The sequence below is a fragment of the Carassius carassius genome, chromosome 19 (assembly GCF_963082965.1).
Source record: "Carassius carassius chromosome 19, fCarCar2.1, whole genome shotgun sequence".
NCBI classification, from domain to species: Eukaryota; Metazoa; Chordata; class Actinopteri; order Cypriniformes; family Cyprinidae; genus Carassius; species Carassius carassius.
The window spans coordinates 31,221,607-31,237,617 of NC_081773.1; the positions used below are offsets into that span (position 1 = coordinate 31,221,607).

The 16,011-nt window shown below is 34.4% G+C and overlaps 1 protein-coding gene and 1 long non-coding RNA gene across 2 annotated transcripts; one reads left to right on the forward strand and one right to left on the reverse strand.

Moving 5' to 3' along the window:
- Positions 1–416: 416 nt before the first annotated feature.
- cnmd (chondromodulin) lies at positions 417–5,387 on the forward strand. Its single transcript, XM_059500683.1, has 7 exons — positions 417–504; positions 598–732; positions 2,782–2,877; positions 2,958–3,032; positions 3,589–3,742; positions 4,106–4,257; positions 4,960–5,387. The coding sequence occupies exons 1-7, from the start codon at positions 472–474 to the stop codon at positions 5,182–5,184; spliced, it is 870 nt and encodes a 289-aa protein (XP_059356666.1). The 5' UTR covers positions 417–471; the 3' UTR covers positions 5,185–5,387.
- LOC132095565 (uncharacterized) lies at positions 3,649–11,819 on the reverse strand. The gene is made up of 3 exons (XR_009422459.1): positions 11,711–11,819; positions 10,286–10,345; positions 3,649–3,770 (listed from the first exon to the last, which is right to left on the reverse strand). It is a non-coding gene; the product is annotated as an uncharacterized LOC132095565 (long non-coding RNA).
- Between the last annotated feature and the right edge of the window lie 4,192 nt (positions 11,820–16,011).

A 16,011-nucleotide genomic window follows, 5' to 3' on the forward strand; every position in this document is an offset into this window, starting at 1 on the left:
TTTATTTGAGTACTTTAATCAACTGACTGATTTTTTTTTTAAGTGCGAAATAGTCATGAAAATGAGTGATGTGTCCAAACTTTTGACTTGTAGTGTACATAATGAGACCTTTTACAGATCCAGTCCTGGGTAAAGTGAAGAACATTACTTGACTTTTGTTGAATTCAAAAATAGATGTTGACTTCAAAAGCGTCCCATAGTTTTAAACCAGTGAATTCTGATAAACTGGGCCTCTTTTGCCTGTCTATTTACACAAATTCACTGGAAATGTGCATGAATAGTCTGAAGCGTGTGTCTCAGCACTGTTTTCTCATGCCACAGAAAATCCCCGGAGAGGAATTCCAGGCTTGGGTTTCTCCGGGACCTTGTTTGCTTTGCCTGAATTTTTCCTCTCTCTCACCTACATGATAGAAACTTGAGAGAAGCTACACCAAGTCACAAAGCTCTGCTTTCAGTAGAAGCCAGAACGCCATGGAGGAAACATCAGAAAAAGTTCCTTTTGAGGTACGTGATGCTTTCATCTTATCCTTAAACTTAACATTATGCATCTAATACACTTGATTTATGTCTATAATCCAACTATGTGTGTTTAATAAGGCTTACAGTAGCTTGAAGCCCAAAGGGTTTGTGCATGTGAAGACGACAGTGGTCGTAGCCTTCATCGCTGGCATCGTTCTGCTGCTTTTTGGAGGCATTGGAGCTTTTTGCTTGTGGAAAGTCAGCGAGAAAGAAGTAAGTGTCTCAGACCAGACAGAACAGTAGTCTAAACTAGTCTGGCTCAAAATTAGTGCAACTGTTCAGCAACCTCCTACAAAAAAAACAACAACAACCCTTTTTGGAGTGTCTATAAAATTCAGCCCACTAAAGCTAAAACTTGAGCTCCTTAAAGGCAAATCAAAGCAGTAAAGCGTTTATTTTTGATGAGGTGGAATGACAATTTTTTGTTGAGTTAACTGCGTAATAATAAAAAACATTTTACTGTTTGTTCTTCTTGATTTGCAGCAAATTGTTCTGTGTTTTGGGTTTAATTTGCACGCATGCATGCATTCATCAAGGGGATTTTGTAACACTGCTATATTTAAAGTATACATTTTTAATATTCCACATTGCATAATCACTTCGTTTTGCTCTCAAATGCATGCTGATGCAATAGCACAGACGTGTCGATATTTAAAGCACGGTAGGTCTGAGTTGGAATGAGAATATTTAAATTGCGTTTGTCTCAGCAAAGTGTCAGGAATGATCAATGAAGCAGGCAGCACCGTGTTTGCATTTGCAGCCATCAGTGTGCATTGATTTCAGGCACCTCTGGCATTTCAAAAAAATCGTCCAGGTTAAAGACGGAAAACAAAGAGGTCTGTGTGCTGGGTTATAATCACGCAGTGTTAACACTGCAAACAGATCAGCATGCATCACATCTCAATGCAAACACAAACGGCCAGTGAGAGCTGCACCCGTGAATAAACCACTGCACAAAATAATGCACCAATATTACACAGTAGGTTTGCTTCAGGACGTAGATTAATTGGCAACCCAAAACTGATTAATGTACGAAAGAAAAAAAAATTTCACAAATTATTATTTAACTAATTACTTTATTTATAGGCATTTTCTCCTTTTGACAAGTATCCATGATTATATGGTTAGTTTTATTATTTCCATTTAGCATCATTTAAATATTTTTTTAATTGTTATTTTGAGATATTATTTCATTTATTGATTTATTTGTATTTATTATTGTACAATTATTTTATTTAGTTTTTATTTTTATTTTCATTAAAAATTGTAGTATTTTTTGCGTGCTTTAATGTTTAGTAGATTTAGAAGGGGAGGGGGTTATATTTCTATATAGTTTTTTATGTTTATTTCGGGTTTAGTTTTAGTTACTCTAGTTAACAAGATAAACTAAATGAGAAATATTGCCTAAGCAACTATCTTATGTATATATATATTTATTTATTTATATATATATATATGTATATATATATATATATATGTATATATATATATATATATATATATATATATATATACATACATTTTATTTTATTTATATTCATTTAAAAATTGTTTATTTATTTTTGTTGTGTTTTGTGTTTTGTTTTTAAATATAAAAATATAATTTTTAATCTTACAATTAAAATATATATTTTTATTTGTTTTAGTTATTCTTGTACATCAAGTTAAACTAATGTAAAATAATAAATGATCGAAATAATAGAAAAAAAAAAGAAAAAAAAAGTTCTATTCATCTTAATATTAGGTCATTTTTTTATTAATTTAATGTTTTTTCCATAATTTTTATCATTACTATTTTTATATATGTATGTATAATATTATTAATTTCCCTTTTAATTTTAGTTTTAGTTAATGTTTGTATTGTATTTTATTTTAGAGTTTTCAAATGCAGAGTTTTCAAATGTTCACGAAGACTGCAGAAAGTATTTTCTAATGTAATATTTTGTCTTGTTTTCCAATAGAAATTCAACATTTTTAAATCAAGATACATTTACCAGAGCATTAAAATGACCAAAGATATTAAGTCTTGTTTTCTGAAAAAAAAGAAAAGGAAAAAAAGCACTAAAATTAAGTGGGTTTTTTTCTTTTCTTAAAAGAACAAATATCTGACAAAAGGGCAAGAAAAATAATCTTGAATACCCTTTCAGTTAAGTTTATTTTTCTGACCCCATATGCAGAAATATTTCTTTTTAGAAGCAAAAACTCCCTTAAAAAAATAAAATAAAAAAAATAACTTAACTCTGGTATGTTAATGATCGCCAGGTGATCAGCGCTCACTACAGTAACATCGATATAAAGATAGAAGACGATTCAGATGCTGCAGATGGGAAAATTGTGGAAGTTCAAGACTTCAAAGCCGTGAGTAGCACATAATAAACTTGTTCATCTCATTTCAGAGCTGTTCAGAAAATATCTCATTTATTTTCATTCTTTCACAGGGCATTACAGCAGTCAAGTTTCCTAGAAAAGAGAAGTGTTACATCAAATCAGAAGTCAGACCTGAACTTTCTGAGGTGAGAAATAATACCTTCTTCTACATGAATAATAATATAAATGAGACTAAAGTTTAGCAGTCTAAATGTTACGTAATTGGCTGTAACTGTGAATACACTGCGTATTAAATTACTCATTAAACTGATTTTTCATCTCAAAATGTTAAAGTCAAAGTGTGCAATTTGGGCATCATCAGCTTCACTAAACAGAATTTCATACTGCTTCTCTGGCCACGCCCCCATCTGCTGTCTGTCAAACGGATAGCCCCGCCCCCAGACTCATGCCATTGGCTGAGATAATACTTTTATATCAGGATCAAGGTGTTTAAAAGCCATTAACACTGAACATGATAACTAAGAAGACTGCGATTAATCATTATAATTACCTTTTAGTTTGAACAGGCCTTTAAGGTTTACCTGCTTTTGTATTCAAAAAGCATCTTCATTAACAGCAACTTAAAAGCAGTGTTTTTTTTTTTTTTGACATCCATGCACTTGCACTTGCAAAATTAATCTTTTAGTTTTGAAGTTTCAGGTTTCAGTGTTCAGTCAACCGTTGTCTTTTAATTACCAATAGGAGGCTGACGCTGGCGCGGTGAAACCTGATGTGGGGTCTCTGGTCTGGATCGCTTCTGAAGAACCACTGAAGGACGTCAGTTTTCTGAGCCCTGAAATAATGAGATTCTGCGGAGACCTTCCCATTTACTGGCATCATCCTGCAAACTCCAGAGGTGTTTCACTGCATTTCCATTAATACACCTGCAACACACGAAGAGCAATGATGGAGTGCAACTTAATACGATTATAAAATATTGCTTTTTATATTGTATGATTAATAGTTCAGGATAATGTCATTCATCAAGCTAACTGGAAATGTTCAGGCAAGGTTTTCTCAAAGTTATGAACAAATATTCTTCCAGAAACATCTGAAACTCATTTTATAGATCCCAGGTGGGATATTTAATGCAAAACAGATCCACGGTTGATGGCCATCACACACTGACCGTGACATTTGTGAATGAGGCAGTGATTACCATCTAAAGCTCAGAAATGCCTTGCTCTTCACTCTTGCTCTCTGCTGGCTGTTTCTGAAGCATTGAGGAAGAGGAGAAGTGTGCCGCGAGAGAGACGCCAGACTACAGGTGGATTAAACCGACAACAGGCGAGACGTCGAAACTCCACGAGTTCAGCCAGAGAAGATGAGCGGTCCACAAGGCCTGGTTATAACCCTGAAAACCCTTATCATGTGAGCCATGCCTTCATTATTACAGTCATGCATAAACATACTATAAATACACACACACACACTACCAGTCAGACATTTGGAATAATTCAGATTAATACTTAATACTTAATACATAATATTTTGTGGGAATCACAAGTTAAATTGACCAAAAGTGGCACTAAAGACACTTTCATAATGTTACAATAGATTTCCGTTTCAAACAAATGCTTTCTATTCATCTGTGAATCCTGAAAAATAAAATGTATCACCGTTTCCATAAAGATATTGTGCAGCACAACTGTTTTCAACATCGATAATAATCAGAAATGTTTCTTGAGCAGCAAATCAGCATGTTAGAATGATTTCTGAAGACCGTGTGACACTGAAGGATTGGTGAAAATTCAGCTTTGATTACAGGAATAAATTACATTTTAACATGGATTCCCATCGGAATATATTTCAGAATATATTTCTGTATTTGTATACCAATATTTCACAATTGTACAGCATTATTAATCAAATAAATGCAGCCTTGATGAGCATAACAGACTTCTGTTCAGAATACTGACTCCAACCTTTTGCAGAGTACAAACTACAACACAAGACTAACATATAATTGTACAAAGAAATAATACATTTAATACTAATAATACAAGCACAAAGTGAACCAGAACTGCTGCCCCACTGAATTAATTTCACATCTCTTCTCTCTTCTCTCTCCAGCGGAATGAGGAGGGTTCAGAGGGGCACATGGTGTTCGATCCCATGCTGGACCACCGTGGCATTTGCTGCACAGAATGTCATCGCAGTTACACCCATTGTGAGCGGGTTTGTGAGCCTCATGGGGGCTACTGGCCATGGCCTTACAACTACCACGGCTGTCGGCAGGCGTGCAGGGTCATCATGCCATGCCGCTGGTGGGCAGCTCGCGTGCTGGGTGTCGTGTAAGCTCCGGTGTTTACTCTTGAGTTTCTGCTGGTCACCAGCTGAATGCACAGTAGATTTGCCCTTAAGGTCCAAACTGAAGTATAATGAGACATTTTCAAAAAAGGTAAACCAAAAAGTTATACACATAGCAATAGTTGAAAAATATAGCTTTGAATAACAGACACATGTTTTTAGGACTATTAAAATATGCTTTTTGAATTGTACACACTTGTATGTGCAGTGTTTTATTTCTGAACCAAACAAAACTGCAATTGGTGCAATGCAATCCAGTGGAAGATGTTTGAGTATTTTTGTAGTTTCGGTTTGATCGCAAGCAGCAAAGGTAAAAAACAGCTTTACATGCATATAAACATTTGCATTGAATTTATTAAAATGCATGCCGTAAAATATATTTTGAGACATTGGCGTTGATGGATATGGGTTTTGCGATGTTGGAAAATTAGGTGTAATGAAAAGTAAACAAAAGTAAAACTCTGATGTAACTTATGGAACAAAAGATGTGTTTTAATATGCAAATAAACAGTAGTTGAGAATATTTTGTTTTGCGTAACAGACAGAGTTATATACACTTGAATGTCTTGTGTTATTATTTCCTAGCCACTACAGGAACTAAACAAATAGAAATTGCAATTGGAAATCCGACGGAAGACAGTGTTTGATTGGTACAGTCGTAATTTTTGCAATTCCGTTTGGTATTGCAAATCACATACCTCAGTTTTACATGAAGAACTACATGAAAATAAATATTTGCATTGCATTTATTCAAATGCAAACTGTAAAATACATTTCCACAAACTCCAGGCAATTAACAAATACTGAGTTGGATGAACCTTATAACATCTTGTGTCTAAGAGTTGCAACCTAATTTCGCAAAATCCTCTGCGTAGGCATTAATAACTCATTAAGCTTAGGCTTGGTTTGCTAGTAATCATTTGGCTAATCCATGAATTTACCCACTGAGATATTAAATGGTATGTACAGCAAGATTTAAATGTACTACACCTTAAAAAAAGAGAAAAGCAAACACCTTCTGAGCTATTCTTAAATGGGTTTAGTGTATTTTGATGTCAACGTTCCTCCCACATTATACTTTCAGGTTTGAAATAAAGAGCACATCACTTTGTTTTAGACATATGAGGCCACAGTGAAAATCTAGGATGTTTTCTTTTTCATTTAATATAGGAATAAAACATTGGGAATTTTAGGAAATTTCTAAAGAAAAAATGCAAAATGAAGCAGAACTATGTCAGATTGTGCTCTACTTTCCAAGTAAGCGAGTGACATTGTTCATGCATTTTATTATTATTATTATTTTGTACAGTCAGATGTTCATTGGTCACTCAAATTTGATGCTGACAATAAATTGTAATGAAAATGTACTAAAGCAGAGGCATTTCACTCTTTTGGATCCCACGGCATCTCTGTGGAGAGAATTTTCTGTCTTTCTCTCACTGCATCTTCATCATCTTAAACTAACATGAGTCCTGTGTTACAGTGACGGCAAAAGTCGTCTAAATAAAATATGATATTTCAAATATAAAAACGACCTTATCCACTTCAGTAATTTGAAGGCTGTCTGGTCTGTGTTTTCATTTATTTATTTATTATTCATTATTTATTGTTTTTCCACAAACAGGCAGGACACAAAGTTCCAAAAGCAGCACGAGCGACTTAGATTTAATGATGTATGAAGCACATTTCAAACACGCTTTTTGCGCCCCGTAACGCTGCTTTCGCACGATCACACTAATGAGGAGAAATCCTCATCACCGGATGCTTTTTAGAGAATGCTCTTCTGTGATAGCAGTTCATGTTTCAGTCACACCGCTGTTGTCTCAGTGGGGAAACATGAGCAACTCTACAGGAAATCAAATTGACTTTGGCATGTGGTGTCTAAGAATGTCCATGTCAGAAGTGAGCAAACTCACACTGCCTTGAGCAAATGTTCAGACATTTTAGCATTATGCTTAGACAGGACATTTTTTCTCTCTCTCAAAGGAGTTGGAGTTTATGGGTAGCTCCATTTTTTTAACACAATAACAGTTAATTTTAAAATGTGCATTGACTATATCCTGTAGTGACAAGTTTGTGACCTATTCAAAATCATTGACAAATATGGGTTTTGCTCTGTTTACACCCACACCGATAACTACATACAGTATGTGATATAAGTTAATAGAAAGACAATTCGATAGGCTAACCTACAGTGTTGTAAACCATTAAGGCGCAGTCACAATTACTGTTTTTCTGCAAATTTTCATGGGCACCCACACAAAGAAATACTGTAGCAAATATTTAAGTATTTTTGAATCATACTATAGTAAAGTATATTATACTGCATCTTCTATAGTATTTACAACACTTTGTTAATGAATGCTACAGCATAACTGATAAACTGTAATAAATACAGTAGTATACTGTAGTTTTTACTACAGTAAACTGCAATGTATTGTAATACACCCTATAGTTGCAGAAAACAGTATTGGGTAAGGTAATTTGTTTATATTATTATATTTGGTAGCACTTTATTTTAAAGTCCTGTTCCTCATGTACATACTATGTACTTATTATAGTAATTACAATAACTATGTAATAACTAGGTACTAACCCTGAACCTACACCTAAACCTAACCCTAAATCTATGTATTACCAAAACTTTCTTAGATAACTTCGCTGTAAGTATTTTACATGTACTGTAAAATAAAGTGCAACTCTATATTTACTACAGCAACTAAAGAACAACCACAAAAAATAATTCAAGTAATTTACTATATCATGGTTCCAAAACACTATAGTATTTACTATAAATTACTATAGTATTGTATCCATGTGATCCAGTACTTTTAATATCATCGCAGACAGGAATTTCACGCGAAGGTGAAAGATTTCCTCACTTAGATTTCACAACTGCTTGCTTTTATTTTAGTGAGCTTTCCAAACACTGCAACATGAAGCTTTGAAAAATTTGAATTCGAATAATTAATTTAGAAACCGGTGATTTGGGGTGTGTTTTAAACTTGCCAAGTCATGAGTTTTCAGCAAACAAGGTTTTGTTGCGATTCAATTCGAATTTGATTCATTTCGAAAGGCCAACATGTTGAACGTGTTATATGTCAATGGTTAAACTGATAAATGCGCATCTGGTAGTTTTAACTATAATCTCGGGTCAGTTTCGTGATGTTGGTTTATTGCTGATTCATTCAAAACTTAATGTTATTACTTGTGCATTTATAACACAGAAAAGAGAATATTTAATTGCTAATTGAGCTTGTTTGGCACATTAATAAAATGACAAAATTTTAGCCTACAGGTTTTTACCAGCAGCTGTTGTTTGTCTGTGGCATTTCGAGTGCTTCAAAACAGCGAATAATTTTTGTAGTAGTTGATTCCGAGTTTTGAAAGCTTTGTTTGGTAATTTTGAGTAACCATCCGTCCTTTAAAGTTATTTCTGTGTGAGATGTGCCTGTGCTTCATACAATCGCTACAGTATTAGCCTAATAATACCAAATTTTGCTACTGTGACTGCACTTTTAATTTACGTCCTTGAATCTGATTGGTCATCTAGCTGCGTCCAACAACCATGAAACTTTCTGCAAGTTACGGCGATACATCACTGCATTCAAATGATTCGATCAAAACACGAATATATATTCATGAAACGACATCGACAGCCCTGAATGTCTGCGGAGACCATGTCAACTAGACGGCCGTTGGGCCACGATCACGGGAAACAGACAAGTCCTCTGCACAATCTGACCTTACTGCAGTCTGGAATTAAAACTTTCATCTGGTTTTTCGAGCTGGACAATTACATCATTGAATTCATGACTTTACCTAAAAATGTATTGTTTACTATTGTCCTTTTTTCATACATGAAAAAAATATAGAAATGTATAGTAAATACTATAGTGTTTTTGAACCATACTATAGTAAAGTGCTTGAATTAATTTGTTGTGGTAATTCTGTAGTTGCTGTGGTAACATAACAATTATAATAATATAAACAAATGACTTTACCCAATACTGTACTACGTTTTCTACAACTATAGTGTATATTACACTACAATACACTACAGTTTACTGTAGTAAAAACTACAGTATTTATTACAGTTTATCAGCTCACTGTAGTTTATGCTACAGTTTGCTCTGGCATTCATTAACAAAGTTGTGTAAATGCTATAATATATACAGTATAATACCCTTTACTATAGCATGGTTCAAAAGCACTTTAATATTTACGATAAAAAAATTTTCATGTGGGTTATTATGCACTATTTTCATATTTAATACTGTAAAGCTGCTTTGACACAATCTGTATTGTTAAAAGCGCTGTTGTATGCAAATAAAGAGCAGTTTTGAACGAATCGGCTGAGTGAATGATAAATCAGTTGAATTTGTGATTCAATCACTCGTTTACTCATTGATTCTCTCAGGAATGAAACACATAGACTCGTCGCTCGGAGATGCGAAACCGTCTCATTCAAGCGATTAGCTTCATAGTTGTCATTTAGCACTCTCTTTCAGCTCACATAATGAAATCATCCACACTCAAATCGATATTTCATGTCCATTTATTAATATGTACAGTCAGGTTGACACAAGAGCCCTCCAAGTCATGTCAAGGTCCTTTATTTAGCGGTAACGATCGGATGACTGTATAATCACATATTAACTGTCTAGCATTTGTGTAGCTTCTTTTCTATAGAACCGTGAACGTAGACAACAGGGATGTTATCTGCTCGCTCAGTGTGCAGAATAAAATGAGACATCTGCCCTGCTTTTCACCGGCCAACGATGATTACGCCGCTTTCATCGCTGATACGACAGTCTTTCCGTAGGCTATATAATATTAATCCAGCATGCACACTTGCCAGATGCACTTAAAGCAAGGTTGACAAGCGTCACACATCCAGGACCTCCTGATGATTCGTGCTCCGGCTCGTGGACATTAAAGGAGCCCCGCGGAGCACCTTTGAGTGCCCTGAAGTGGCTCAAATTTGCAGGGAGGGGGATCGGTGGGGAGGACACACATCTCCACCTCTGCACTTCCACTGTCACGGTCATTAAAAGAAAATGAGAGGATGTGAGGCAGGTTTTCTTACCTGACAGTGATTGTGGGAGTGCGAGGTGTCATCAGAGACCCTCATTCATGTCTGTCTGAGCTAGAAGAGAAGAAGAGTACTAATGGGTGACGGATAATTGCTTCTGCTAATGGTCTCGCAATCTGCATGCACAAATAAGTGTTAGATTAAATAAACAATGGGTGGAAAATAAGATGAAATCATTCGCATCTTAGTTGCGGCTTCACTTTATTATTTAAACCCGGCTTCGATATCTAGTCTTGCTTTTTATTATATAGCCAGCTGCTTTCTGAGACAGCATCCTAACTAAGATGAAACCTCATTAGGGCTCAGTCTAGAGAGAAACTGCTTGTGCAAAGTGCACAGGAGACCTGACTTAATAATAACACTTATTAATTTGTTGTGAAATACTTTGAAATTTACTTTGCATCTTAAAGCCTCTTATTCAGCTTGTAAGGCAGTTAAGGCTACTCTGTGCCCGTTTACAATTCAGTGTAAAGATGCAATGCATAATAAAGGCCAGACAAGATTACGGCAACTCTGAGCCACCTTAAACTTAAAGTGTACAATTGTAATTTGTGTGGAAATGCATTTATGCCTCCTCTGAGCAGCACTGAACAGTCTGTGTAAAAACACCTAAATGCCATTTCACTTATGCAACATGTGCATTGTAACTATTGGAAAGTAAAACGATAAATTACAATTCTGTGTAAAGATGCAATGCAGAATAAGATCCAGACTTCATTATCCCACCTCAGCCCCTAGTACTAAAGCAGTCATCTAGTTGTACCATGAGGTTTGTGTAAATGTATTGATGCCACTTTTAAGTAGCCTTAAACAGTCTTTGTATAGACAGCTAAAATCCACTTCAGAAGTGCTTTTATGCCACCTATGCAGTGTAAATGTGGCATTAAAATATAAAAATACCGCCTCAAAGAAGATTCAATGCAATGCAGACTAATAATGCCAGCTCTGATTATTTATGCTCGGGTGTGTCAGAGCTGGCTTAATTTAGTCTGGTTTTTTTCTGCATTGCATTTTTACAAAGAATTTTGAGGCAGCATTTTTACTTTCTAATTCCACATTTACACTGCATAGGTGGCATAAGGACTTCTGAATTGGCTTGAATGCACACAAATTACAAATAAACACTTTGGATTACATCTTTGCATACTTTGACACACCGTAGCACAAATAATGAGAGTAAAAGCCAGACTAAATTAAGTCTGCTCTGTCCAACGTCAGCTAACATATTTGTAGAACCAATGGTGTTTGGAATCAAATGCATCCTCACTCTACAATTTTTAATGTGCAAAGATACACAAAAGACTTGAAATATGGAAGAACTCAGCAAGATTTTTCTAGTGTTTATCTATCATTTTTGCCACTTGATAGTGTCTTCATTTCATTGCATGGAAAAGAGCAGCGTGAATATTGATGAAATACCTTTTCGCTCTTGGTCTTCTGTACATGATTGTGATTTCTTGAGCTAGTGGCATTAGCTGCATCCACTAGTCCAGGCTTTTGGCCAGCATCTCTCTTTTGCTTCTTTCTGAGCCATGGGCTTCTTATCATGGGTGTCCAGCCGTGCTTTCAGTGCCTACATCCATCTTGTTGATTCTGGCGGTGTGCTCCAAGAACAGATTTGTAGAGGCAATGACCAATTCAGAAAAAAAGCAGTCATGTGCGTCCCTCCAAGAATGCAGAAACCAGCCAGCCATTGTTGGGTCTGTTCTCGCAGTTCTGTCTTTTCCTAATAGGGTTTTTATTATTAATTCCCAGTGTTTAGAGATAATGCTCTGAACAAATTGCCAGTCTCACTGCATTAACTGAATTCCATGTGCATTAGTGGTTATTTAAGAAGTTGCAAAACCAGGAAAACAGAGCTTGTGTGTTTAAGTCTCAATTCCTTATTTATACATTCAATTCATGTATTAATAAAAGTGTTCATTTGAAAGCACTAGATAAATGCATGAAGGTGTATTGGCTTTGCTTTCTATTTAACTCTTATTTATTTCAACAGCACCAGTGGTTTTGAATTTTATTCACCAGACTGCATTTTTTTTTTACAGTGTTTCATGATTAATGATTGTTATATATATAAAGCATATGTATATTTATACACAGAGACTGAGCCTGGTTTCTCCACAAGGTTTTTTTTTATTTTTATTTTTTCTCCACTTCCGTTCTGGTTCCTTGTCTGTTGCCTTTGGCTTGCAGTTGGGGACACTTAATTTCTGGCAATATTGTGGACTTGATTGCACAGATACTGTCTGAGGAGAACTGAACTGAGCAATGAACTGATTTCAACTTTCTATTGTCCTCTTGCTCTGTATTGCATTATATTATTTTCCTGTGTGACACTGTAAAGCTGCTTTGACACATGTGCTGTATAAAGCACTGTATAAATGATGGTGACTTGACATGGTTTCATCTAAAGTTGACTATTGCATAATAGAAAAAAATAAGCAGAATTTCAGCAAACATGATGAAATTAATCTGGCTGCATTATATATTAAACACCCATTTTCCATAATATTACATTTTATGAACAATTCCTAATATAAAGTCATGTACGTATATATATATATCTTTATATAACTATAGATCAAGATTAAAAATGGATTTTAATATTAATTTAATGGATGTTGGGATCAACAGATCAACACTTACACATGACACACACACACACACACACACATATATATATATATATATAAAGAGAGAGAGAGAGAGAGAGCAAGGGACTCACATAGATATTGGAATACTATTATAGTTTTTATTGTTTTTATTTTTTTATTAATTTTTATTTCAGTTTTCGTTATTTTAGCAGGTTACATCAAGTTTAATTACTCTGCAAAAAAAGTATTACTACTATCTATGTCTTGTTTTCCATTACAAATATATAATATATAAACATACTTGAGAATCACAGTGACATAATATATTAAGTATTAATATTTCAGAAAAATGTTATTAAATGTTATTAAAATGATGTGAATTATTCCTTAAAACAAGAAGAAAGAAAAAAAAATATGCCAATGGGGTCAATCAAACATAGTTTTTCCTTTGAATTAAATACATTTTTTTCAGATTTCATAGACAGTTTTTTAAAAAGCCTAAACTAACTTGATTTTAGTGCATTTCTCAGGCAATAATTAATATTATTATTATTATTGTATACACTCACTTAAAATAAGAAGTAGCATATATATAATTTCACACACACACACACACACCCATGTGCACCAAACATCCACCAAGACAAGCCCACTATACACCAAAAGACATTTATAAGCAACAAAACAACCTGTTAACACCGAGGGGAGAAAAAGCCCTGCCTCGCGGCCTTGAAGTCTCCAGATTCCCGCGGCTCTGCAGAAAGCAGCAGCTGAAGGGTTTGTGAAATATAAAAACGCTCCCTGTGGTGCAGAAAAGACTAAATGCTATAGGTGCAGTGCCGGCGTGGGGAGATACAGACCTGCTTTCATGATTGTGTGGCTCCAGGGAGCCGCTGGTTCCCAGAGAGCCCTTCAGGCCGGGGAACAGACAGCACTTTGTGCATCACGATGACCCGCTGCGTCTGCCAATCACACGGAGAGCCGGCGCTGCTGTGCTAATGGGCAACCGCAGACCTCTCTCTCTCTCTCTCTCTCTGTGTGTTTTCAGATCCTCTCTTCTCTCCATCACACCTGGGCTTTCATCAGAAGCGGCGAGGGCAGACAGCAGCAGCTGCTCGCCGAGGCACAATTTGTTTGTGCCTTGAAGCCCTGTATGGGGGAATAATATTTCCAAGAACTCAAAAAACTGCAGGCGAATTTTCTCATCTGTGTATACGTTTGCCGTGACCCGCTGTATAGAGCTGCTGGAGATTTATGTCACCGGTTATGACACTTTATTGAAGGCTATGTTCTGATTGCATAGCATTTTGTTTTGATAAAATAAATATAATCAAAGAACGTCTAATGAGGTTTGGAAACAAAACCATTGGCTTTCATAGAATTTATTTTATCTTATGCATATAAATGATTATTTTCTAAGATCAGGGTTATTATACACTGGAAATTTATATATATTATATACAACTGTAAACAAAATAAAGTACTGGATAAAGTTTTACAATACCATATTTTAAATTCATTACTTGAAATGAAATAAACTTGAACTGAAATAAAAATAAAATCTAAAAGCTTTTATTTCAGCATATATATATATATATATGTGTGTGTGTGTGTGTGTGTGTGTGTGTGTAAGATAGATATAAATGACAAAAACTCACAGCAAAATTTCTAAAACTATATAGATTAAATTTAACCACATTTTTAAATAAATACAAAATTATAAAATGATTTTAAAAACTAAATAACTAAAACACACAACTAAAAACTAATAGTTGAAAAACTAATAAAAATGACTAAAAATCACAAAATAAACTAAAGACTTTGCAGACATTTAAAAAAAAAAACCAATAAAAATGACCAAGCACTCAACAAAATTACTAAATCTAAACTGTAAAAAAAACTATTTAAAAAAAAAATAAAAAATAAAAACTAAAATTAAAATAAATTCAGAAAACATGAAAATAAAAACTGATCCAGATAAAAACTGATATAAACATATACACTGTAAAAAAATTAGATGATTGGAGTACAACAAAGTACTATTTTAGTATTTCTACTTTGTTTAATACAATGTTGCTTACCATTTCGTTTAAGTATTTGTGAAATGTATAATTTCTCAGTGAAAAAGAGTTTCAAGGCCATTTTTTTTTATCAGTGTAAATGCATATAAACCAAACTAGCTGTGATTGGTCACTTCACACATCTACAGTAAGTGGATGATTCCTGACCAGAATAAGCTGTGATTTTCAACATTTAATCAAAGTGCTGAAGAGCAGCGGCTGTGTGTCTGTGTCTCCTCACACAAACACAATCAAATCTAACACCATGCAGCATGTGGGGTGGGAAAAATCATCTCAGAGGAATCTCAGATTCTCCCAGCCAGCAAGATGATGGATATCCGGGAAAATACTGCTGCAATCCCAGCAAACCATGAGACTTCTTATAAATGTGGGATTTCTATTGAATACGGAAGAGAAAATAGAGAAAAAAATAGTTTAGAAATGCTTAGAATGCTAAAATCCCACTTATAAAAATGTTTTTGGGAGCATTTACTATGGTATATATTAATATGGCATATTAAATAAAATATTATAATTAATAAATATATTTATAAGGATTTGATTCAGTGATGCATTTATGTAGGCCTATTCCTTTTCCACTTTGGTAAACAAGATGATAGGTCAAATGTCAAATGTAATCATGAAGCATAAAATGGTATTAAAGACTAAATGTAAATTACTGCACAAGATAAGAGAGCTGATCGAATCTAATTATGCAAGTAAACCATAAAACCGCGCTAATGTCTTGTGCTTTTCATAATTCCCATCAGAAAGCAAATACATATTGCCTAGGTAATAGTAAAATTATATGCATTTTCTTTGATTGCAGTCTTTTAGTCTCTTAAACATCTTTTGACTTTAAGATGTCTTATCTAGAGATGAGTGATATCAAATATTCAGCACTAAACCATTAAAAAATAATAATAAAAATGCACACACACACACAAACACACAATCATTATTAAAGATAAAATAAGCATGAGCTAAAATAAAATATAAACAAATAAAATATAAACAAATAAAATAAAATTAAATATTAAAATAAAATAAGCATTAACTAAAATAA

Coding starts and splice junctions, on each gene's coding strand:
- cnmd (XM_059500683.1), top strand. CDS start 472: ATGGAGGAAACATCAGAAAAAGTTCCTTTTGAG. Junction 505..597: donor CAGAAAAAGTTCCTTTTGAG/GTACGTGATGCT, acceptor GTGTTTAATAAG/GCTTACAGTAGCTTGAAGCC. Junction 3,743..4,105: donor TCATCCTGCAAACTCCAGAG/GTGTTTCACTGC, acceptor CTGTTTCTGAAG/CATTGAGGAAGAGGAGAAGT.